A 23,152-nucleotide genomic window follows, 5' to 3' on the forward strand; every position below is an offset into this window, starting at 1 on the left:
TAGCTCCCAGTCCCCCCAGTAGCTCCCAGTTCCGCCAGTAGCTCCCAGTTCCGCCAGTAGCTCCCAGTCCCCCCAGTTCCGCCAGTAGCTCCCAGTCCCCCCAGTAGCTCCCAGTTCCGCCAGTAGCTCCCAGTCCCCCCAGTAGCTCCCAGTTCCGCCAGTAGCTCCCAGTCCCCCCAGTAGCTCCCAGTTCCGCCAGTAACTCCCAGTTCCGCCAGTAGCTCCCAGTCCCCCCAGTTCCGCCAGTAGCTCCCAGTCCCCCCAGCTCCTCCCAGTAGCTCCCGGTCCCCCCAGCTCCTCCCAGTAGCTCCCAGTCCCCCCAGTTCCTCCAGCTCCCCCCAGTCTCGTCTCGCTCCGCCCAAGCCCCGCCCCTCCTGTCCATCCCGCGGTCTCAGCCAATCAGCGCTCTCGAGGGGCGTGGCCAGCGCGGAGGCCCCGCCCCCGGCCCTGCGGCGGCGCGCGCGGACTGCGCCAAACGGGGGGCGGGGCCGGGGCCGGGGGCGGGGCCTCCAGCTCCTTATATGGGCAAAGCCACGCCCATAAACCCGATAAAACCACGCCCTTTGCTTTAAGCCCCGCCCATCCCGGGAACGCCCCGCCCCCAGCGCGGCACAGCTGGGCACACGTGGGCTCCCAGTGCTCCCAGTAACTCCCAGGAACTCCCAGTCTGCCCAGTGAACCCCAGTAAGTCCCAGCCACCCCAGTAAATCCCAGTCCATCCCAGTAAGTCCCAGTGCCCCCAGTGCTCCCAGTAACCCCCAATAACCCCAGTGACCCCAGTGATTCCCAGTAAAGCCCAGGAACTCCCAGGGACCCCCAATGCCCCCAGTAAGTCCCAGTTCCTCCAGTGCCCCCAGTTCCTCCAGTGCCCCCAGTGACTCCCAGTGCCCCCAGTAACTCCCAGTGCCCCCAGCAAAGCCCAATTCCAGCAGTGAACCCCAGTAACTCCCAGCTGCCCCAGTTCCCCCAGTAATTCACAGCTCCTCCACTGAACCCCAGTAACTCCCAGTGTCCCCAGTGAATCCCAGTTAACCCCAGTAACTCCCAGAGCCCCAGTAACTTCCAGTTCGTCCAGTGTCCCCAGTAACTCCCAGTACCCACGGTTTGCCCAGTAATTCCCAGGCCCTGCTCACACCTGTCCCTGTCACACCTGGGCACACCTGGGCACACCTGGGCATCCCTGACACACCTGGGCACACCTGGGCATCCCTGGCACACCTGGGCATCCCTGACACACCTGGGCACACCTGGGCATCCCTGGCACACCTGGGCATCCCTGACACACCTGGACCCACCTGGGCATCCCTGGCACACCTGGACATCCCTGGAACACCTGGGCATCCCTGGCACACCTGGACCCACCTGGGCATCCCTGGCACACCCGGGCACGCGTGTGCCCCCAGAACACCACTGCACCCCGGTCCCCGTCACCCCTGGCCACCCCTGGCCCGCCGCCCTTCCCCCCTCGGGGTCACACCTGCCCAGGTGCCCCCTCCCCCTTTCCCCCCTCCCCACGCACGCGCCCCCCCCACCTCCAAACCCCCCCTCGAGTCCCCCCCTTCCCCCTCCCCCCGCATCCTCCCCCTCCCCCCTCCCGCAGCCCCGCGCGCTGCCCCCTCCCCCGCCCCTCCCCCGCTCCCTCCGAGCCCCCCCGAGCCCCCCCGAGCCCGGGCCCCCCTCGGAGCCCCCGGAGCCCCCCCGGAGCCCCCGGTACCGGTCCCGGCCCATCGGTCCCGGCGCTGCGGCGCTGCCGGAGGCGCTGCGGGCCGGGGGCGGGGCCTGCGGGGGAGGGGCGGGGCCTGAGGGGGCGGGGCCTGGGTGGGGGTGGGGCCGAGGCGGGAGGACACGCCCACTGGGTGGGACCCCCCCCCCCCCTCAGCCTCCGATGTCGCTGGCGGGGACCACCGGGGTTTGTCACCCCCCCGTGTCACCTCCTGAGTGTCCCCTCCCCCATCACCCCTCCGTGCCACCCCCCCGTGTCACCCCTGTGTGTCCCCTCCCCCGTGTCACCCCCCGTGTCACCCCCTGAGTGTCCCCTCCCCCGTGTCACCCCTCGGTGCCACCCCACTGTCCCTGGGGGGCCAGGCCACCCTGGGGGGGACACAGTGACACGGGGGGGGACACACGGGAGGGACATGGGACAGAGGGGACGCTGGGACATGGGGACACCGGGGACATGGGGACAGTGTCACCTCCGGCAGGGGAAACCCCCCTGTCCCCATCCCTGTCCCATCCCTGTCCCCGTGCCGTGTCTGTCCCAATCCCATCCTTGTCCCATCCCCATCTCTGTCCTATCCCCGTCCCCATCCCTGTCCCCGTCCCCGTCCTTGTCCCATCCCCATCCCTATCCCATCCCCATCCCATCCCCATCCCTGTCCCCTCCCATCCCTGTCCCATCCCATCCCATCCCGTTCCCATCCCTGTCCCATCCCTGTCCCATCCCTGTCCCATCCCCATCCCAGTCCCATCCCTATCCCATCCCTGTCCCATCCCCACCCCTGTCCCATCCCTGTCCCATCCCCACCCCCATCCCCATCCCCATCCATCCCCATCCCTGTGCCATCCCAGTCCCATTCCCATCCCTGTCCCATCCCATCCCATCCCGTTCCCATCCCTGTCCCATCCCTGTCCCATCCCCACCCCCATCCCCACCCCCATCCCTGTCCCATCCCTGTCCCATTCACATCCCATTCCCATCCCCATCCCCATCCCCATTCCCATCCCCATCCCCATCCCCATCCCCATCCCATTCCCATCCCATTCCCATTCCATCCCATTCCCATTCCCATCCCCATCCCTGTCCCCCCCTCCACGTGCCTTTCCCCCTGGCCCCGCCCCTTTCCCGCCCCTTCCCCGCCAATCACAGCACGGCGCGCGCCCCTCCCGCCCTTTTCCACCAATCAGGGCGCACGGAAGGCGTGGTCAGGCGCTATGACATCACCTCCATTCAGACCACGCCTTTTCGCCCCACCCCCTGCCCCTGATTGGCAGCTTGGCTCAGGCGAAGATTGACGGCTCTATTAACCAATAGCGGAGCGGCGCGCAGCGGGAGCGCTTCGCATTGGCTGCGAGCCTGAGGGGGCGGGACCAGCGCCCGCTGTCGCTCCCCGGGGTCCGGGGGGATTTGGGGGGACACGGGGGGGGTGTGGGGGTGACACTTCCAGGGGGGAACCCCCTTGAAGGGGTAACACCGCCCCAAAGGCTGATGGGAAGGTTGGGGACCCCGGGGGGGTCGTTGAAGGACATCCCGGGGGAGGGGTGGTGTGACCCCCAAAGGCGATGGGACAATGGGGACCCTCCGAGAGGGGACACTGGGGACCCCCAGAGCCATGGGGACATCGGAACCCGCCCGAGGTGGGGACACTGGGAACTCCTGGAGCCATTGGGGACCCCCAAGAGGGGACACTGGGGCCCCCCAGAGCCATGGGGACATCGGGAACCCCCCCGAGAGGGGACACTGGGGACCCCCAGAGCCATGGGGACATCGGGAACCACCCCGAGAGGGGACACTGGGGACCCCCAGAGCCATGGGGACATCGGGAACCACCCCGAGAGGGGACATTGGGGATCCCCAGAGCCATGGGGACACTGGGGACCACCCCGAGGTGGAGACATCGGGAACCCCCAGAGCCATGGGGACATTGGGGACCCCCCCAAGAGGGGACATCGGGGACCCCCCGAGCCATGGGGCCAGCGGCGGGAGGGGCCAGCGGGCACGACACGGGTCCGGGAGGTACAAAGCTTTATTGGGGGGGGGGCGGCGGGGGTCCCTACGCGGGTGACACGGAGGAGTTGGACACGGAGGAGACCTCGGTGCGCGAGGTGGAGACCTCGGAGCCATCGTCCACCTTCTTCCCGAAGAGCTGCAGGATGCAGTTCCGGAACTGCGGGGACACGGGGGGCACGGGGAGGGCACGGGGGGCATGGGGGGCATGGGGGACACGGGGGGCATGGGGGACACGGGGGGCATAGGGGGTATGGGGGACATGGGGGGCACGGGGGACATGGGGGGCACGGGGGGCATGGGGGGCATGGGGGGACATGGGGGACATGGGGGGCACGGGGGACATGGGGGGCATGGGGGGCACGGGGGACATGGGGGGGACATGGGGGTACGGGGGACATGGAGGGACATGGGGGACACGGGGGGCACGGGGGACATGGGTGGCATGGGGGGACATGGGGGGACATGGGGGGCAGGAGGGGCACGGGGGACACAGGGGGGCACGGGGGGGATATGGGGGGCATGGGGATAGGAGGGGACACGGGGGGACACAGGGGGGCACGGGGGGGGGCATGGGGGGACAGGAGGGGACACGGGGGGGGCATGGTGGGACAGGGTGGCATGGGGGGCATGGGGGGACATGGGGGGACAGGGGGGACACAGAGGGACGGGGGGGACACAGGGACAGGGGACAGGGACAGGGGACACCAGGTCAGCCGGGGCCCCGACATCGGGGGTCCCGTGCAGGTGCCAACGCGCGCGGTTTGTGTGTGGCATCGGGGTGGCGCTGGTGGCACCTGGTGGGGGTCACCTGTGCTCGGGGCCTGGCACTGGCACCTGTCCCTGCTCCGTGCCCCTCCTGTGCGTCACCTGTGCCAGCTCCCTGTCCCCTGTCCCTGCTCCACCCCAAAGCCCCCTGTCCTGGTTCCATCCTGGCTGTCCCCAGGTGTGCCCAGGTGTGTGCCCAGGTGTGATCAGGTGTGCCCAGGTGTCCCCAGGTGTCCCCAGGTGTGTCCCAGGCATACCCAGGTGCACCCAGGTGTCCCCAGGTGTGTGCCCAGGTGCGCTCAGCTGTGCCCAGCTGTCCCCAGGTGCATGCCCAGGTATGCCCAGGTGCGTGCCCAGGTGTTTCCCAGTGTCCCCAGGTCCGTGCCCAGGTGTGTCCCCAGGTGCATGCCCAGGTGAGTGCCCAGGTGCATGCCCAGCTGTCCCCAGCTGTCCCTAGGTGTGTGCCCAGCTGTGCCCAGGTGCATGCCCAGGTGTGTGCCCAGGCGTGCGCCCAGCTGTCCCCAGCTGTCCCCAGGTGCGTGCCCAGGTGTGTCCCGGTGTCCCCAGGTGCATGCCCAGGTGCATGCCCAGGTACATGCCCAGCTGTCCCCAGGTGCGTGCCCAGGTGCGTGCTCAGCTGTCCCTAGGTGTGTCCCCAGCTGTGCCGAGCTGTGCCCAGGTGCATGCCCAGCTGTCCCCAGCTGTGCCCAGGTGCATACCCAGCTGTGCCCAGGTGCGTGCCCAGGTGTGTCCCGGTGTCCCCAGGTGCATGCCCAGGTGCATGCCCAGGTACATGCCCAGCTGTCCCCAGGTGCGTGCCCAGGTGCGTGCCCAGCTGTCCCTAGGTGTGTCTCCAGCTGTCCCCAGCTGTGCCCAGGTGCATGCCCAGGCGTGTCCCGGTGTCCCCAGCTGTGCCCAGGTGCGTGCTCAGCTGTCCCTAGGTGCGTGCCCAGCTGTCCCCAGCTGTGCCCAGGTGCGTGCCCAGGTGCGTGCTCAGCTGTCCCTAGGTGTGTCCCCAGCTGTGCCGAGCTGTGCCCAGGTGCGTACCCAGCTGTCCCCAGCTGTGCCGAGCTGTGCCCAGGTGCGTGCCCAGCTGTCCCCAGCTGTGCCCAGGTGCATACCCAGCTGTCCCTAGGTGTGTCCCCAGTGTCCCCAGCTGTCCCCAGCTGTGCCCAGGTGCATACCCAGCTGTCCCTAGGTGTGTCCCCAGTGTCCCCAGCTGTCCCCAGCTGTGCCCAGGTGCATACCCAGCTGTCCCCAGCTGTGCCCAGGTGCGTGCCCAGGCGTGTCCCGGTGTCCCCAGCTGTGCCCAGGTGCGTACCCAGCTGTGCCCAGGTGCGTCCCCAGCTGTCCCCAGCTGTGCCCAGGTGCGTGCCCGGGCGCGCCTCACCTGCCGGTTCATGAAGACGTAGATGATGGGGTTGTAGATGGTGGCGCTCTTGGCGAAGAAGGCGGGCAGGGCGGCCGTGAGCGGGTGGAAGGCGTAGCCGGGGTTGGCGGCGGCGAAGCAGGCGAAGATGGTGTAGGGCCCCCAGCAGAAGCAGTAGGCCAGGATCATCACCACCACCATGCGCGACACCTCCTTCTCCGCCTTCTGCGTCGACTCCGACTCCTTCTGCTGGGCCGCCACCTGCGGGGGGAGAAATTGGGGGGGGTCACGGGGGTCCTGGGGGGGTCCTGAGGGGGTTATGGGGGGTTATAGGGGCAGTATCTGGGGTCTAAGGGGGGTTATGGGGGAGGGGGGTTAAGGGGTGACTCCTTCTGCTGGGCTGCCACCTGCGGGGGGAGAAATTGGGGGGGTCACGGGGGTCCTGGGGGGGTCCTGAGGGGGTTATGGGGGGTTATAGGGGCAGTACCTGGGGTCTAAGGGGGGTTATGGGGGGAGTATCTGTGGTTTATAGGGGGAGATGTGGGTCTGAGAGGGGTCTGGGGGTGTGGGAAGGGGGTCTTGGGGAGTTCCGGGGGGTCCTGGGGGTGTCCTGGGGGGGTTATGGGGGGTTATAGGGGCAGTATCTGGGGTCTAAGGGGGGTTATGGGGGGCTATGGGGGGGTTAAAGGGGGTTATGGGGGGTTATAGGGGCAGTATCTGGGGTCTAAGGGGGGTTATAGGGGGAGTATCTGTGGTTTATAGGGGGAGATGTGGGTCTGAGAGGGGCCTTGGGGAGTTCCAGGGGGTCCTGGGGGGGTCTTGGGGGGGTTATGGGGGGTTATGGGGGGTTATAGGGGCAGTATCTGGGGTCTAAGGGGGGTTATGGGGGAGGGGGGTTAAGGGGTGACTCCTTCTGCTGGGCTGCCACCTGCGGGGGGAGAAATTGGGGGGGGTCATGGGGGTCCTGGGGTGTCCTGGGGGGTCCTGAGGGGGTTATGGGGGAAGTATCTGGGATTTATAGGGGGAGATGTGGGTCTGAGAGGGGTCTGGGGGTTGTGGGGAGGGGGTCTTGGGGAGTTCCGGGGGGTCCTGGGGTGTCCTGTGGTGGTTGTGGGGGGTTATAGGGGCAGTATCTGGGGTCTAAGGGGGGTTAAAGGGGGCTATGGGGGGGTTATGGGGGGCTATGGGGGGTTATGGGGGGTTATGGGGGGTTATGGGGGCAGTATCTGGGGTCTAAGGGGGGTTATGGGGGAGGGAGGTTAAGGGGTGACTCCTTCTGCTGAGCTGCCACCTGCGGGGGGAGAAATTGGGGGGGACACGGGGGTCCTGGGGGGGTCCTGGGGGGGTTATGAGAGGGTCTAAGGGGGGTTTTAGGGGGATATAGGGGCAGTACCTGGGGTCTAAGGGGGGTTATGGGGGGAGTACCTGTGGTTTATAGGGGGAGATGTGGGTCTGGGAGGGGTCTGGGGGTGTGGGGAGGGGGCCTTGGGCGGTTCCGGGGGGTCCTGAGGGGGTCTGGGGGGCTCTAAGCTAGAGGGGGGAGGTGAGGATTTTTGGTTTTTCTTGGTTGTTTTTTCGGGTCGGGATTTTTGGGCTTTTTTGGGGGCTTTTTTCGGGTCGGGATTTTTGTTTTTTCTTGGGTGTTTTATTTTTTTGGGGGTCAGGATTTTTGGGCTTTTTTCGGGTTGGGATTTTTGTTTTTTCTTGGTTTTATTTTTTTTGTTTTGTCGGGATTTTTCGGCTTTTTTGGGGCTTCTTTCGGGTCAGGATTTTTGTTTTTTCTTGGTTTTGTTTTTTTGTCAGGATTTTTGAGATTTTGGGGCTTCTTTCGTGTCGGGATTTTTGTTTTTTCTTGGGTTTTTGTCAGGATTTTTTGGCCTTTTTTGGAGCTTTTTTCGGGTCAGGATTTTTTGGTTGTTTTTTTTTTTTTTTTTTTTTTTCCCTGGTTGTTTTTCGTATTTTTTCCTCGGGATTTTTTCGTTTTGTTCCGGTTTTTGTTCGTGTTTTTTTTTTTGGGGGGGGGTGGGTAGCTCGCGGGGCGGGGGTCTCCTCACCGCGCGGATGGCCATCCACACTTGCAGGTAGCAGAAGATGATGACGGCGAGCGGGAAGAAGCAGCAGCTGACCATGAGGGCCACCATGTAGGACTGCACGCCCGGGTCCGTGCTGCCGCTGAACACGTCGGGGCCGCACGAGGTCTTCAGCCCGTGGGGCCAATACCTGGGGAGGGGGCGGCACCGGGGGAGGGAGGGAGGGGTCGCACGTGACCAAAGAAACCCCGACCGCCCCCTCCCCAAACTCCTCCGGAAGGCGCCGAGCCCGCGGGACCCCGCGAGAGCCGCGGGGAGCTCGGGGTCACCCCTAAAAACTCCTCCTCCGGGTCGCGCTGCTTGGGGAGGGGGGTGACAGCCGGGGTGGGGGGGGGTCAGAGGTGACGAAAGGGACCCTCGGGGAGACCCCTGGGGTCCAACAGCTCTGGGGACCCCCGGGTCACCCCCGGCCCCTCTCGGGGGGCCAATGCCCGGGGAGGGAGCGGCGTTGGGGACACGCGGGTCACCTCCACGGCTCCCGCGGGGACCCCCGCGGCTCCTGGGGACCCCCAGACCCTCCCTGGGAGCCCCTCCCCCGAAGATGGGGGGGACAGCAGTCCAGGACCCCCGCCCAGACCCCCAAACACCCCCCTGGGGACACTCGCATCACCTCTGGGACAGCCCGGGACCCCTCCCCAGAGCCCCGAGCCCCTCCCCACCTGCTCCAGCCGAAGATGGGAGGGACAGCAGTCCAGGACCCCCGCCCAGATCCCCCAAACACCCCCCAGACACCCCCTGGGGACACTCGCGTCACCTCTGGGACAGCCCGGGACCCCTCCCCGGAGCCCCGAGCCCCTCCCCACCTGCTCCAGCCGAAGATGGGGGGGGGGCGCGGTCCAGGACCCCAGCCCAGATCTCCCCCCACCCCCAAACACCAAACACCCCCCCAGACACCCCCCTGGGGACACTCGCGTCACCTCTGGCACAGCCCGGGACCCCTCCCCACCTGCTCCAGCCGAAGATGGGGGGGGGGCGCGGTCCAGGACCCCAGCCCAGATCTCCCCCCACCCCCAAACACCAAACACCCCCCCAAACACCCCCCTGGGGACACTCGCGTCACCTCTGGGACAGCCCGGGACCCCTCCCCACCTGCTCCAGCCGAAGACGGGGGGCGCGGTCCAGGCGCAGGACCAGATCCACGAGAAGAGGATCCCGGCCACCGCCAGCTTCCCGTCGAACTTGATGTTCCCGAAGGGTTTGCACACCACGAACCAGCGCTCCCAGGAGATGATGGCCAGCGACCACAGCGCCGTGATGCCTGAAGGGGCCGTTCGGGGCGCTTATGGGGCTGCCCCATAGCGCCCAGACCCACGGAGAGCGGCCCCGCAGCCCCCAGCCCCGGAAAGCCCCCCCCCCCAAAGGCACCGAGCCCCTCACGCCCAGTCCCCGCCGTGGGGAGATCGGCCGGGGACCGCCGCGATGGCCGCAGAGGGGGTGGGGGGTACTTATGGGGCTGCCCCATAGCTGCCAGCCCCACAGAGCACTGCCCCGGAGCCCCCCAGCCCCATGACAAACGGCCCTATGGCCCCCGGACCCCTCCCGGACCCACATCTCCCCCTATAAACTGCAGGTACTCCCCCCATAACCCCCTATAATCCCCCCTTGGCTGCCCCCCAGCCCTGCCCCATATCCTTCAGCACCCCCTGAGGCTGTTCCCAGCTCTGCCCCACGGCTCTGCCCCACACCCCGACCCCCTCCCTCACTGCAGGTACTGACCCTGTATCCCTGACCCACATCTCTGACCCACAACTCCGAGCACCCATATTCCAGCCCCACACCCCAGCCCCACATCCCAGCCCCACATCCCTGTCCCACATCCCAGCCCCATATCCCCATATCCCAGCCCCACATCCCAGCCCCATTTCCCCCCCCAAACTGACCACGAGCACTGACCACACACCCCACCCCACAGCCCCAAACTGACCACAGCACTGACCACACACCCCAGCCCCACACCCAGCCCCACACCCCCAGACTGACCACAAGCACTGACCACACACCCCAGCCCCACACCCCACCCCACAGCCCCAAACTGACCACAGCACTGACCACACACCCCAGCCCTACAGCCCCAAACTGACCACGAGCACTGACCACACACTCCAGCCCCACACCCCACCCCACAGCCCCAAACTGACCACAGCACTGACCACACACCCCAGCCCCACACCCCCCCCGTCCCCCCAGCCCCCGACTGACCGCAGGCGCTGACGGTGTAACCCTCGATGATGCACATGGGGTGTCCGAGGATGAAGTAGCCGAAGATCTGGTTGACCACGCTGATGGTGCTGGCGATGACCGTCTCGCCCAGGTCGGCCACGGCCAGGTTGACCAGGATCCAGTTCAGGGGGTGCCGCAGCTTCTTGAACTTGGCCGTGGCCACCAGCACCAGCCCGTTGGTGAACACCGAGGCCACCACCACGAAGATCATCCACAGCGACGTCAGGTTGTACACCCAGCGCGGCGCGATGTGGTAGTTGGGGCCCTCGAAGGGACCTGGGGGACGCCGCGGGGTCAGCGGCGCTGGCAGCGTCCCCCCCGTCCCCTCCTGCCACCCCCGCCTCCCTCCGCTCCTCACCGCCGGTGGTTTTGCTGCTGGTGGAGGTTGGGGACCCCGAAACTCCCCCAAAGTGCCCCTAAAGACCCCTTCGTGTCCCCTCGTGTCCCCTCCTGTCCTGTCCGTGTCCCTCTGTGTCCCCTCGTGTCCCATCCATGTCCCCTCCGTGTCCCCTCCTGTCCCCTCCTGTCCCCTCCTGTCCCATCCATGTCCCCTCCTGTCCCCTCCTGTCCCCTCCTGTCCCATCTGTGTCCCCTCTGTGTCCCCTCATGTCCCCCCCGCCTTCACCGCGCGCCTCCCTGCCGTCGATGTACGTCGATCGCTGACCCCTAAACTGCCCCAAAATTGCCCCGAAAATCCCTCAAAACGCTCCCCCAGTGTCCCTTCATGTCCCTTCGTGTCCCTTTGTGTCCCTCATGTCCCCCCACGTCCCCCTTGTCCCCCCATGTCCTCACTGCAATCATCAATATAGCCTGGTGTGGGTCAGCTGTTGACCCCAAAACTCTCTCGAAACTCCCCCAAAACGCTCCCCCTGTGTCCCTTCACATCCCCCCGTGTCCCCTCACGTCCCCCTGTGTCCCCTCACGTCCCCCCGTGTCCCCTCTGCCCCCCACGTCCTCACCACGCGCGTCGCTGCCATCGATACAGTTTGGCGTAGGTTGATCGTTGACCCCAAAACTCCCCCCAAAACTCCCCAAAACTCTCCCCTAAATGCTTCCCCCGTGTCCCCTCATGTCCCTTCATGCCCCTCTGTGTCCCCTCAGGTCCTTTCATGTCCCCTCGTGTCCCTTCGTGTCCCCTCAGGTCCCCCCCGTCCCCCCAGGTCTTCACCATTGCTGTACGTTGATCGTTGACCCCAAAACGCCTCCAAAATGCTCCCCCCATGTCCCCTGATGTCCCCTTGTGTCCCCTGATGTCCCCTCGTGTCCCCCCGTGTCCCCTCATGTCCCTTCATGCCTTTCCGTGGCCCCTGGTGTCCCCCTTGTCCCCCTTGTCCCCCCACATCCTCACTGACACCGTCAGCACAGGCTGCCGTGGGTTGATCGTTGACCCCAAAACTCCCCCAAACTCCCCAAGCCCCCTCCCCCCAAGCCCCCCAAGTCCCCTCAGGTCCCCTCATGTCCCCCCAAGTCCTCCCATGTCCCCTCAGGTCCTTTCACGTCCCTCTGTGTCCCCTGCTGTCCCCCACGGCCCCAATATCTTCACCGCCTGTGTCACTACCGTTGGCAAAGCTCAATTATTGATCCCAAAACTCCCCCAAAAGTCCCCGAAACTCCCCCAAACCCCCTCCCCTCACATCCCCTCACATCCCCTCACTTCCCCTTTGATCCTTCGCAACCCCCCGTGTCCCCCCGTGTCCCTTGCGTCCCCCCGTGTCCCCCCACATCGCCACTGCCATCAACACCGCTCGGCGTACGTTCATCGTCGACCCCAAAACTGCCCCGAAACAACCCCCCCCCCGTGTCCCCTCATGTCCCCTCGTGTCCCCTCATGTCCCCTCGTGTCCCCTCGTGTCCCCTCGTGTCCCCTCACACCTTTCTGGGACCCCTCATGTCCCTCCACGCCCCTTTCTGTCCCCCCGTGTCCCCCCACCTCCCCGACCGCCTCCGCCGCGCTCTTCGCCGTCGCCGCCGTCGTTCCGTCGCCGAGCCCCGAACTCCCTCCCAAAGCGCCCCAAAACTGCGCCCAACCCCGCGTCCCCCCGGTGTCCCCGCGGTGTCCCCGGTGTCCCCTCCGGCTCACCGCGCGTGTTGTTGCTGTTGGTGTAGGTGAAGATGCTGTCGCGCGTGGTGTCATCGTCGTCGTGGCGCCGGCGAGCGGCGAAAACCGCCCCGTCCCAAGCGCCCGCCGCCATCGTGCCCAGGTGCCACCAGCGCCACTGCCCCGGCCGCCCGCGCCCCCCTGCTCTTATACCCCGCCCCCGCCCCCGGATTAGCCCGGACCCCCCCCCCCCGCCCCCCAAAATCCCATCCCTGAGCCCTTAATTGGGGCCGCGGGGATGGCGGAAGAGGGGCCGGGCGGGGGGGGCCGCCCCGAGCTCACCTGAGCAGCCGGGGTGAGCTGATGGGATTGACGGCAGCGCTAATCCCCCGCTGCTTCCTGCGCTGTGCCCCCCTCCCTGGGGTCCGAGCTGCCCCCCCGGGGACCCCCGGGATTCCAACGGGACCCCCGGGATCCCAACGGGCACCGCCAGAAACCCCCGGGACCCCCGGGACCCCCCAAACCCAGCGCTGATCCCCCGCTGCTTCCTGCGCTGTGCCCCCCTCCCCGGGGTCCGAGCTGCCCCCCCCGGGACCCCCCAGGACCCACAAGTGTGGGGCTGAGCCCCCCCAGGACCAGCGCCTGCCCCTGCGGGATGGGGCACAGCCAGACCCTGCCCCACATCGGGGTGTGGATCCCCACTCCCGCCCCATAGCGGGGTCCTGACCCACTCCCGCCCCATAGCGGGGTCCTGACCCACTCCTGCCCCACATCGGGGTGCTGATCCCCACTCCCGCCCCACAGCGGGGTCCTGACCCACTCCTGCCCCACAGCGGGGTGCTGATCCCCACTCCTGCCCCACATCGGGGTGCTGATCCCCACTCCCGCCCCACAGCGGGGTCCTGACCCACTCCTGCCCCACATTGGGGTCCTGACCCACTCCCGCCCCATAGCGGGGTGCTGACCCATTCCCGCCCCACAGCGAAGTGTGGATCCCCCCTCCCGCCCCATATCAGGGTGCTGAGCTCCTCCTGACCCACATTGGGGTCCTGACCCACATTGGGGTTCTGGCCCCACTCCTGACCCACATTGGGGTTCTGGCCCCATTCCTGCCCCATAGCGGGGTGTTGATTCCCCCTTGAGCCCCACACTGTGGTCCTAAACCCCTTCCCACCCCATAGCGGGGTCCCGACCCTCTCCTGACCCACATCGGTGTCCTGACCCCCTCCCACCCCACAGCAGGATCGTGCCCCCCTCCCGCCCCATCCCGGGGCTTCGAGGCCTCCTCTCGCCCCACATCGAGGTCCTGCCCCACATCCTGGGGTCCTGCCCCACACCGCGGGCTCGGGGCCCCTTCCTGACCCACATTTTGGGGTCGGGCCCCCCCCGGATCGGGGTCACGGGGCCGCGTTACATCACGGGGGGCTCCGGCTCGGGGCCAAGTGGGGCACGGGGGGAGCCCCCCCCCCCGCCCCCCGAAATAGCCGCAGCCCTAATTAGCAATTAACGCGGGGGGGGAGGGCGGATTAACGAGGGGGGGGCCCCGATTGGGGGTCCTGGGGTGTCCCCCCCTCCCCCCGTTCTCCACCCACGGGGGGTCCTGGGGGGTCCCGGGCTTTGGGGGGGCTCCTCGGGGGGGTCACCCCAGAAGGGCCCCCCAGGCCTGACCTTAATCCCCCCCTCGGGGGGGGGGTCGGAGCTGCCCCCCCCCCCCTAATCCCGGGATTTTCGGGTCGCCCCGGGGGAGTCCGATTAGGGGGGACACGGAAACTTTAATCCCCCCCCGGGGAAAAGGGGGCGCGGAGCGGCGGAGAGAGAAGCTGGGGGGCTCCGGGGGGCTCCGGGGGGGAGCTGGGGCGGTTCTGGGGGGTCTGGGGGTGTCTGGGGAGTCTCTGGGGGGGCTCAGGGGGGGCTTGGGGCAGTTCTGAGGCGGTTCTGGAGGGGTTTGGGGGCGGATCTGGAGGGGTTTGGGGGCGGATCTGGGCGGGTCTGGGGAGCTCCGGGGCAGTTCTGAGGGGTTGGGGGGGACCTGGGGGTCTCTGAGGGGACTCTGGGGGGCTCCGGAGGGTTCTGGAGAGGTTCTGGGGGTGTTCTGGGGGGCTCTGGAGGACTCTGAAGGCTCGGGGGGCGTTCTGGGGGGGCTTTAAGGGGTCCTGTGTGGCTCTGGAAGTGCTGGGGGCGGCTCTGAGGGGTTTGGGGGCGGTTTTGGGGGTTCCCGGGCGGGCTCTGAGGGGTTTGGGGGCGGTTTGGGGGGGGGGTCTCTGAGGGATTTGGGGCCGTTCTGGGGGTCCCTGGGGAGGCTTTGGGGGCTCCGGGCTATTTGGGGGCAGTTCCGGGGGGAGTCCTGGGGGGGTCCCGTGGGGCGGTGGGACCCCCTCAAATCGGGGGGCAAAGGGGGCGGGCGGTGCCCCCCACCCCCCCAATCCCGGGGGGCGGCCGGTAAGTGCTGGGGGGGCGTGGGGGGGGTCGGGGGCTCCGTGGGGCTGGGTGAGGGGGGGGGGGGTTGGGGGGCCTCTGTGGGGCCATCGCGAGCCGCTGTGGGGCCACCAAGGGCCACCAGTGGCGGCTGTGGGTCCCCGTGGGGCCGCTGCGGGTGCCGTGGGGCCGCCCTGGGTGTCCCGTGGGTGTCCCGTGGGTGTCCCGTGGGTGTCCCCGCGTGTCCCCCCGGGCCGTGCGGCCGGAATTCCGCTAGTTCTGAACTTTTTCCCGGGAAAAAAGCTCACTACTGGCAGAACTCGGCCGCGCGCCCCACTGCGGGGCACTTGGGGGGCACCTGGGGGGCGCCTGGGGGGCGCTTGGGAGGCACTTGTGGGGCATCTGGGGGTACTTGGGGACATTAGGGGGGCACTTGCAGGGCACTTGTGGGGCTGGGAGTGTTTGGGGAGTACTTGTGGGGCACTTGGGGGGCATTTGGGGGGCACTTGTGGGGCTGGGGGCACTTTTGGGGCACTTGTGGGGCCCTTGTGGGGCACTGCGGGGCCACCGCAGGGGCACTTGTGGGGCTGGGGGCACTTGTGGGGCACTTGTGGGGCGGCCCCCAAAGCAGAGGCAGCGGCTGCGTCTCCAGTGTTTAATGCGGGGGGGGGGGGGGGTTATGTACAACGGAGCCGTGGGGCTGCCCCACAGCGGGCGGGGAGGGGCAGAGCTGCCGTGGGGCTGAGCGCGGTGTGGGGCAGAGCCCGGCGTGGGGCTGAGCCGTGGGGCAGAGCCCACCGCAGGGCAGAGCCCGATGTGGGGCAGAGCCGTGGGGCAGAGCCACCATAGGGTAGAGCCCAATGTGAGGCAGAGCCCGATGTGGGGCAGAGCCGTGGGGCAGCACCGCTGTGGGGCAGAGCCCGATGTGGGGCAGAGCCGTGGGGCAGCACCGCTGTGGGGCAGAGCCCGATGTGGGGCAGAGCCGTGGGGCAGCACCGCTGTGGGGCAGAGCCCGATGTGGGGCAGAGCCGAGGGGCAGAGCCCGGCGTGGGGCAGCACCGCCGTGGGGCAGAGCCCGGTGTGGGGCAGAGCCGCAGGGCAGAGCCGTGGGGCAGCACCGCCGTGGGGCAGAGCCCGGTGTGGGGCAGAGCCGCAGGGCAGAGCCGCCGTGGGGCAGAGCCTGATGTGGAGCAGAGCCATGGGGCAGCACCGCCGTGGGGCAGAGCCGCCGTAGGGCAGCACCGCCGCAGGGTCGAGTCCGGTGTGGGGCAGAGCCGCCGTGGGGCAGAGCCGCCGTGGGGCAGAGCCCGGTGTGGGGCAGAGCCGCAGAGCAGAGCCGCAGAGCCCGGTGTGGGGCAGCACCGCCGTGGGGCAGAGCCGCAGAGCAGAGCCGCCGTGGGGCAGCACCGCCGTGGGGCAGAGCCCGGTGTGGGGCAGAGCCGCAGAGCAGAGCCGCAGAGCCCGGTGTGGGGCAGCACCGCCGTGGGGCAGAGCCGCAGAGCAGAGCCGCCGTGGGGCAGCGCCGCCATGGGGCAGCGCCGCCGTGGGGCAGAGCCCGGTGTGGGGCAGAGCCCGGTGTGGGGCGCGCCCTACGCTGGGGACACCTGGCTGGAGGACACCGAGGACACCTGCGTGGCCTGGGACGAGCCCGACACGTCCTCGTCGTCCCCGAAGGGGCTCCGGCCGCAGAACACGAGCTTGAGCATGCACGAGCGGAACTGCGGGCGGGGGGCCGTGAGAGAGGGACCCCAGACCCACGGACAGACCCCAGACCCACGGACAGACCCCAGAGCCACGGACAGACCCATAGGAACACCCCCAGACCCATAGGAACACCCCCAGACCCACGGACAGACCCCAGAGCCACGGACAGACCCATAGGAACACCCCCAGACCCACGGACAGACCCCAGAGCCACGGACAGACCCATAGGAACACCCCCAGACCCATAGGAACACCCCCAGACCCATAATGGGCCCCCCAGACCCGAAGGGGCTCCAGCATTGCAGGAGTAGAACTGCGGGTGGAGGGCAGTGACAGAGAGACCCCAGACCCACGGAGAGACCCCAGACCCACGGACAGGATCCCAGACGCCTCCGTGCCCTCTGTCCCATTGTCCCATTGTTCCCACTGTCCCCACTGTCCCCATGTCCCCCATTGTCCCCATTGTCCCAGCTGTCCCCACATCCCCGCTGTCCCCATCACCCCCACAGTCCCCATTGTCCCCACTGTCCCCACTGTCCCCACGTCCCCATTGTCCCCACTGTCCCCACGTCCCCACTGTCCCCCCACTGTCCCCCCGCTGTCCCCATGTCCTCACTGTCCCCCACTGTCCCTGTGTCCCCACTGTCCCCCACTGTCCCCCACTGTCCCCACTGTCCCCACTGTCCCCACGTCCCCGCTGTCCCCACTGTCCCCACTGTCCCCACTGTCCCCGCTGTCCCCACTGTCCCCATGTCCCCCATCACCCCCACTGTCCCCACTGTCCCCACGTCCCCGCTGTCCCCGTGTCCCCACCTGCTTGTTCATGAAGACGTAGATGACGGGGTTGTAGACCGTGGAGGCCTTGGAGAAGACGGAGGGGATGGAGGCCAGGCCGACGTCGAAGTGCTGCCCCCGGTGCGTCACCACCCAGAGCGCGAAGATGGAGTAGGGCGCCCAGCACACCAGGAACCCCAAAACCATCACCACCACCATCTTGGTCACCTCCCGCTCCGCCTTCTGCGTGGTGGCCGACTGCTCCTGCTGCTTGGCCACCTGCGGGGACAGCGGGGACAGCGCGGGGGGGTGCGGGCACGTATGGGGGCAGATATGGGGGCAGATATGGGGGTATGGGGGTAGATTTGGGGGTAGATTTGGGGGCAGATATGAGGGTATGGGGGCAGATATGGGGGCAGATATGGGGGGTATGGGGGACAGATATAGGGACAGATATAGGGGCAGATATAGGGGCAGATATGGGGGCAGATATGGGGGTATGGGGGCAGATATGGGGGCAGATATGGAGGGTATGAGGGCAGATATGGGGGCAGATATAGGGGCAGATATGGGGGGGTATGGGGGCAGATGTGGGGGCAAATATGGGGGCAGATATGGGGGTATGGGGGCAGATATAGGGGGCAGATATGGAGGGTATGAGGGCAGATATGGGGGCAGATATAGGGGCAGATATGGGGGGGTATGGGGGCAGATGTGGGGGCAGATATGGGGGCAGATATGGGGGGTATGGGGGCAGATATAGGAGCAGATATAGGGGCAGATATGGGGGCAGATATGGGGGGTATGGGGGCAGATATGGGGGCAGATATGGGGGATATGGGGGGTATGGGGGCAGATACGGGGGCAGATATGGGGGGTATGGGGCAGATATAGGGGCAGATATAGGGGCAGATATAGAGGCAGATATGGGGGGTATGGGGGCAGATATAGGGGCAGATATGGGGGGTATGGGGGAATATGGGGGCAGATATGGGGGGATATGGGGTCAGAAATAGGGGGTGGATATGGGTCAGATACAGGGTCAGATATGGCGGGTTGGATATGGGGTCAGAAATAGGGGGGTCAGACACGAAGGCTCTCCCAGAGTGACCCCCAGCACTGACCCCAGCACTGACCCCCAGTGATCCCCCCCCTGCTTTGGGGTTCCCCCCCCCTTCCCCAGAACCACCCTCCCCACCGGACCCCTCCTCCGCCGTGCCCCCAATAAACCGTGTACCCCAATAAAGCCGTGTGCCCCCCGATAAAGCCGTGCGCCCCCCCGAGCCCCCCGGAGCCCCCCGAGCCCCCCGAGCCCCCCGAGCCCCTCACCGCGCGCAGGGTGAGCAGCAGCCGCCCGTAGGAGAAGACGATCACGGCCAGGGGGAAGCCGAAGCAGAAGCAGAAGAGGAACACCACGTAGGACTCGTTGTTCCATTTGTTGTTGGACGTGTACCAGTCCGGGCCGCACGAGCACTGCAGCCCCTCGGGGATGTACCTGGGGGGGGCGGCCGAGGGGGGGGGGGGGTCACACGGCCGAGGGACCCCCGAACCCACCCCGGCACCCCCAAACGACCCCCGAGATCCCCGAGTGTAGCAAACCCCCCTCCCCTCCCGCCGCCTCCCGGGACCCCCAACCCCGGGAGCTCCTCGGGGGTGGACCCGGGGGGGCGGCCGAGGGGGGGGTCACACGGCCGAGGGACCCCCGAACCCACCCCGGGACCCCCGACCCACCCCAGGATCAGCAAAGTCCCTGGGACCCCCGACATCCCCTGAGCTTCCTGAGCTGCTCCCAGGACCCCCAACTTCCCCTGTCACCCCGAACCCTCCCGGGACCCCCAAAAACCCCCCAGGATCCCCAACCCCCCAGGAACCCCAAAACCCTCCTGGGACCCCCAAATCCCCCAGGATCCCCAACCCCCCAGGACCCTTAAAGCCCTCCTGGGACCCCCAAACCTCCCAGGAACCCCAAAATCCTCCTGGGACCCCCAAAAACCCCCCAGGATCCCCAACCCCCCAGGAACCCCAAAACCCTCCTGGGACCCCCAAAACCCCCCAGGATCCCCAACCCCCCAGGAACCCCAAAACCCTCCTGGGACCCCCAAAACCCCCCAGGATCCCCAACCCCCCCAGGACGCTCAACCCCATCCAGGACCTTCAATCCACCTGGGACCCCCAACCCTCCCCAGATCCCCAACTCCAGGGACCCCCAACTCCCTTTGGAACCCCAAAGCCCCAGAGAGCCCTGACCCTCCCAGGGACCCCTGACCCCATCCAGGACCCCCGACCCCCCCAGGCCCCCCTGATCCCCCCGGACCTGCTCCAGCCGAAGAGGGGGGGCGCGGAGGCGATGAGGCCGAAGATCCAGGTGACGGCACAGCCCAGCAGCGCGTGGCTGCCCCGGAACGTGAAGTTGCCCAGGGGCTTGCAGATGACCAGGAAGCGCTCAAAGGCCACCACGGCCAGTGACCACAGGGACACCATGCCTGGGGGAGGGGGACATGGGTGACACTTCTGTCACCATGGCCACCATGGCCACCATGGCCAGTGACCACAGGGACACCATGCCTGGGGGTGGGGGACATGGGTGACACCACTGTCACCATGGCCACCACGGCCACCACAGCCAGTGACCACAGGGACACCATGCCTGGGGGAGGGGGACATGGGTGACACCGCTGTCACCACGGCCACCACAGCCACCATGGCCAGTGACCACAGGGACATCATGCCTGGGGGAGGGGGACATGGGTGACACTTCTGTCACAACGGCCACCATGGCCACCATGGCCACCATGGCCACCACAGCCAGTGACCACAGGGACACCATGCCTGGTGACACGGGTGACACCGCTGTCACCACCCCCTGTGCCATCCCCACCACGGCCACCACGGCCAGTGACCACAGGGACGCTGCCCTGTGCCAACGTCGCGGTACCCGCACGTCCCCAGTGTCCCTGGTGTCCCCATGTCCCCATGTCCCCATGTCCCCATGTCCTTGTGTCCCTCTGTGCCTCGGCCCGGGGTCCCACACGCCCGATGTCCCCAGACCCAACATCCCACACCCAGCACCCCCCGTTGTCCCCACAGCCAAAGTCCCCAGATCTGACGTCCCCACGCTCTTGTGACCTTCTGCCCCACGTGCTGCACCCCCAATGTCCTCAGGCCATGGTGACCTTCTGCCCCACATGTCCGATGTCCCCAGACCCAACGTCCCCAGGCCATGGTGTCCTCCCACCCCACGTCTCACACCCCCGATGTCCCCAGGCTCAACGTCCCCCGAGCCAACACTCCTTGGCCAGCTGCCCCCATGCCCAACGTCCCCAGGCCACGGTGACCTCCTACCGGACATCCCACCCACCCAATGTCCCCATGCCCAATGTCCCCACACCACGGTGACCTCCTACTGGACATCCCACCCACCCAATGTCCCCATGCCCAACATCCCCAGGCCATGGTGACCTCCTACTGGACATCCCACCCACCCAACACCCCCAAACCCAACGTCCCCACACCACGGTGGCCTTCTACCAGACATCCCACCCACCCAACACCCCCAGACCCAATGTCCCCACACCACGGTGACCTCCTACCGGACATCCCACCCACCCAATGTCCCCAAACCCAACGTCCCCACACCACGGTGACCTTTTACTGGACATCCCACCCACCCAGTGTCCCCAAACCCAACGTCCCCAGGCCACAGTGACCTCGTAGACCACGTCCCACACTCCCAATGTCCGCAGGCTCAACGTCCCCAGACCCAACGCTCCTTGGCCAACTGTCCCCATGTCCAACACCCTCGGGCCGTGGTGACCTTTGTAGCCCACATCCCACACCCCCAGCATCTGCACTCCCGATGTCCCCGGACCCAACGTCCCCACACCACGGTGACCTCCTACCCCACACCTCACACCCAACGTCCCCAAACCCAACATCCCCAAGCCATGGTGACCTCCTACCCCACACCTCACACCCCCAGCGTCCCCAAACCCAACATCCCCATTTCCAGTGTCCCCAAACACAATGTCCCCAGGCCACGGTGACCTCCCACCAGACATCCCACCCACCCAACACCCCCAGACCCAACATCTCCAAACCCAATGTCCCCACACCACGGTGACCTCCTACCCCACATCCCACCCACCCAACGCCCCCAAACCCAACATCCCCAAGCCATGGTGACCTCCTACCCTACACCTCACACCCCCAGCGTCCCCAAACCCAACATCCCCATTTCCAATGTCCCCAAACCCAACGTCCCCAGGCCACGGTGGCCTCCTACCGGACATCCCACCCACCCAACACTCCCAGACCCAACGTCCCACACCACGGTGACCTCCTACCGGACATCCCACCCACCCAACACTCCCAGACCCAATGTCCCCACGCCACGGTGACCTTCTACTGGACATCCCATCCACCCAATGTCCCCAGACCCAACATCCCCAAGCCATGGTGACCTCCTACCCTACACCTCACACCCCCAGCATCCCCAAACCCAACATCCCCATTTCCAATGTCCCCAAACCCAATGTCCCACACCACAGTGACCTTCTACTGGACATCCCATCCACCCAATGTCCCCAAACCCAACGTCCCACACCATGGTGACCTCCTACCCCGCATCCCACCCACCCAACGCCCCCAAACCCAACATCCCCAAGCCATGGTGACCTCCTACCCCACACCTCACACACCCAGCGTCCCCAAACCCAACATCCCCATTTCCAATGTCCCCAAACCCAATGTCCCCAGGCCACGGTGACCTTCTACTGGACATCCCATCCACCCAATGTCCCCAAACCCAACGTCCCACACCACGGTGACCTCCTACCGGACATCCCACCCACCCAATGTCCCCAAACCCAACGTCCCCAAGCCATGGTGACCTCCTACCCTACACCTCACACCCCCAGTGTCCCCAAACCCAACATCCCCATTTCCAATGTCCCCAAACCCAACATCCCCACACCACGGTCACCTCCTACCCCACATCCCACCCGTCCAACACCCCCAGCCCACGCCAACCTCCCCCGTCCCAGCCCGGTCCCACCCCGCCGCCCACCCGGGTCCCCTCCCTCACCGCCCAGCGTGGCGGCGAAGCCCTCGATCTTGCAGGCCGTGGGCCCCAGGACGAAGTACATGTTGTAGAAGCTGTAGAAGGCCGTGGTGGAGCCCACGCAGATCACCAGCAGGTTGGCCACGGCCAGGTTGACCAGGATGTAGTTGAGGTGTGACCGCAGCTTCTTGTACTTGGCCGTGCAGACGATGGTCAGCGCGTTGATGGGCATGCCCAGCACGATCAGCATGAACATGAAGGTCGTCATGGCCGTGAAGATGCCGGGGCTGCCCAGGTGGGTTTGGGGCACCAGGAAGGGGCTCAGCGCCGTCAGGTTCGAGGTCTCCAGGGACATGGGGATGTAGAAATCCTCGGGGAGCTCGTCCCGCATGTCCCGCAGCTTCTGCATGGCGGCCACGGGGACGACGGCGGCGGCGGCGATGGCGGCGGCGGCGGTGACCACCACGGGGACGGCGGCAGGGCGGGGGACGACCACGGGGCGGGGGACGGCGGGGAGGACCTTTTATAGGGCGGGGGGCGGATGGGACCCCCCCCAATAATCGGGGCTCAGGAGGCAAAGCGCGGCTGAGCCCGGCTCATCCGGCGGCCGGCGCTGGCCAAGCCGGGCTTAGGCGCCCGGCAAGCGGCTTTCGGGGGGTCTTAATCGCCCCCGAGCCCTGATTAGCGGGGTTGGGGGGAGGATCAGGGGGTATCAGGGCCCCCCCCCCCGATCCTAAAAAGGCTTAACTGGGTGCTGGTGCGATGGGGAGGGGGCGGGGGGAGGTGGTCCTAAAATACCCCCGGGGCTCTTGGAGGTGCTGGGAGGAGTTGGGGGTTTTGGGGGTGCTGCGGTCCCGAATTGGATCCTGAAAGGTTCCTGGGATCTCAAATCGGGCCCCAAAAGCTCCCCGGGACCACCCCTGTGCCCCCCAAATTTCCCTGGGAGCACCCTGCGCCCCCCCCAAAACTTTCCCAGGGACACCCTGTGGCC

At 67.1% G+C, this 23,152-nt stretch overlaps 2 protein-coding genes across 2 annotated transcripts; both read right to left on the reverse strand.

Annotated features, from left to right (window-relative positions):
* Positions 1 to 3,770: 3,770 nt before the first annotated feature.
* LOC138101201 (red-sensitive opsin) lies at positions 3,771 to 12,363 on the reverse strand. The gene is made up of 6 exons (XM_068999065.1): positions 12,252 to 12,363; positions 10,151 to 10,447; positions 9,041 to 9,209; positions 7,916 to 8,081; positions 5,883 to 6,122; positions 3,771 to 3,884 (listed from the first exon to the last, which is right to left on the reverse strand). Exons 1-6 carry the CDS (start codon positions 12,361 to 12,363, stop codon positions 3,771 to 3,773), a joined length of 1,098 nt encoding a protein of 365 aa, XP_068855166.1.
* Positions 12,364 to 16,213: 3,850 nt separating this feature from the next.
* On the reverse strand, positions 16,214 to 22,570 carry LOC138101195 (blue-sensitive opsin). The gene is made up of 5 exons (XM_068999060.1): positions 22,186 to 22,570; positions 19,417 to 19,585; positions 18,432 to 18,597; positions 17,142 to 17,381; positions 16,214 to 16,342 (listed from the first exon to the last, which is right to left on the reverse strand). Exons 1-5 carry the CDS (start codon positions 22,568 to 22,570, stop codon positions 16,214 to 16,216), a joined length of 1,089 nt encoding a protein of 362 aa, XP_068855161.1.
* Between the last annotated feature and the right edge of the window lie 582 nt (positions 22,571 to 23,152).

Source organism: Aphelocoma coerulescens, unplaced genomic scaffold (assembly GCF_041296385.1).
Source record: "Aphelocoma coerulescens isolate FSJ_1873_10779 unplaced genomic scaffold, UR_Acoe_1.0 HiC_scaffold_211, whole genome shotgun sequence".
In the NCBI taxonomy this organism is placed as follows: Eukaryota; Metazoa; Chordata; class Aves; order Passeriformes; family Corvidae; genus Aphelocoma; species Aphelocoma coerulescens.

What these genes read in the sequence shown, in the direction of transcription:
- LOC138101195 (XM_068999060.1), bottom strand. Translation starts at nt 22,570, where the DNA reads ATGCAGAAGCTGCGGGACATGCGGGACGAGCTCCCCGAGGATTTCTAC. An exon ending in CCCCTCTTCGGCTGGAGCAG is followed by an intron (nt 18,598 to 19,416) that starts GTCCGGGGGGAT and finishes CGCCCCCCCCAG; the next exon opens with GTACATCCCCGAGGGGCTGC. An exon ending in ACGTCTTCATGAACAAGCAG is followed by an intron (nt 16,343 to 17,141) that starts GTGGGGACACGG and finishes CCCCGCCCGCAG; the next exon opens with TTCCGCTCGTGCATGCTCAA.
- LOC138101201 (XM_068999065.1), bottom strand. Translation starts at nt 12,363, where the DNA reads ATGGCGGCGGGCGCTTGGGACGGGGCGGTTTTCGCCGCTCGCCGGCGC. An exon ending in CAACAGCAACAACACGCGCG is followed by an intron (nt 10,448 to 12,251) that starts GTGAGCCGGAGG and finishes GGCGTCCCCCAG; the next exon opens with GTCCCTTCGAGGGCCCCAAC. An exon ending in ACGTCTTCATGAACCGGCAG is followed by an intron (nt 3,885 to 5,882) that starts GTGAGGCGCGCC and finishes GTGTCCCCGCAG; the next exon opens with TTCCGGAACTGCATCCTGCA.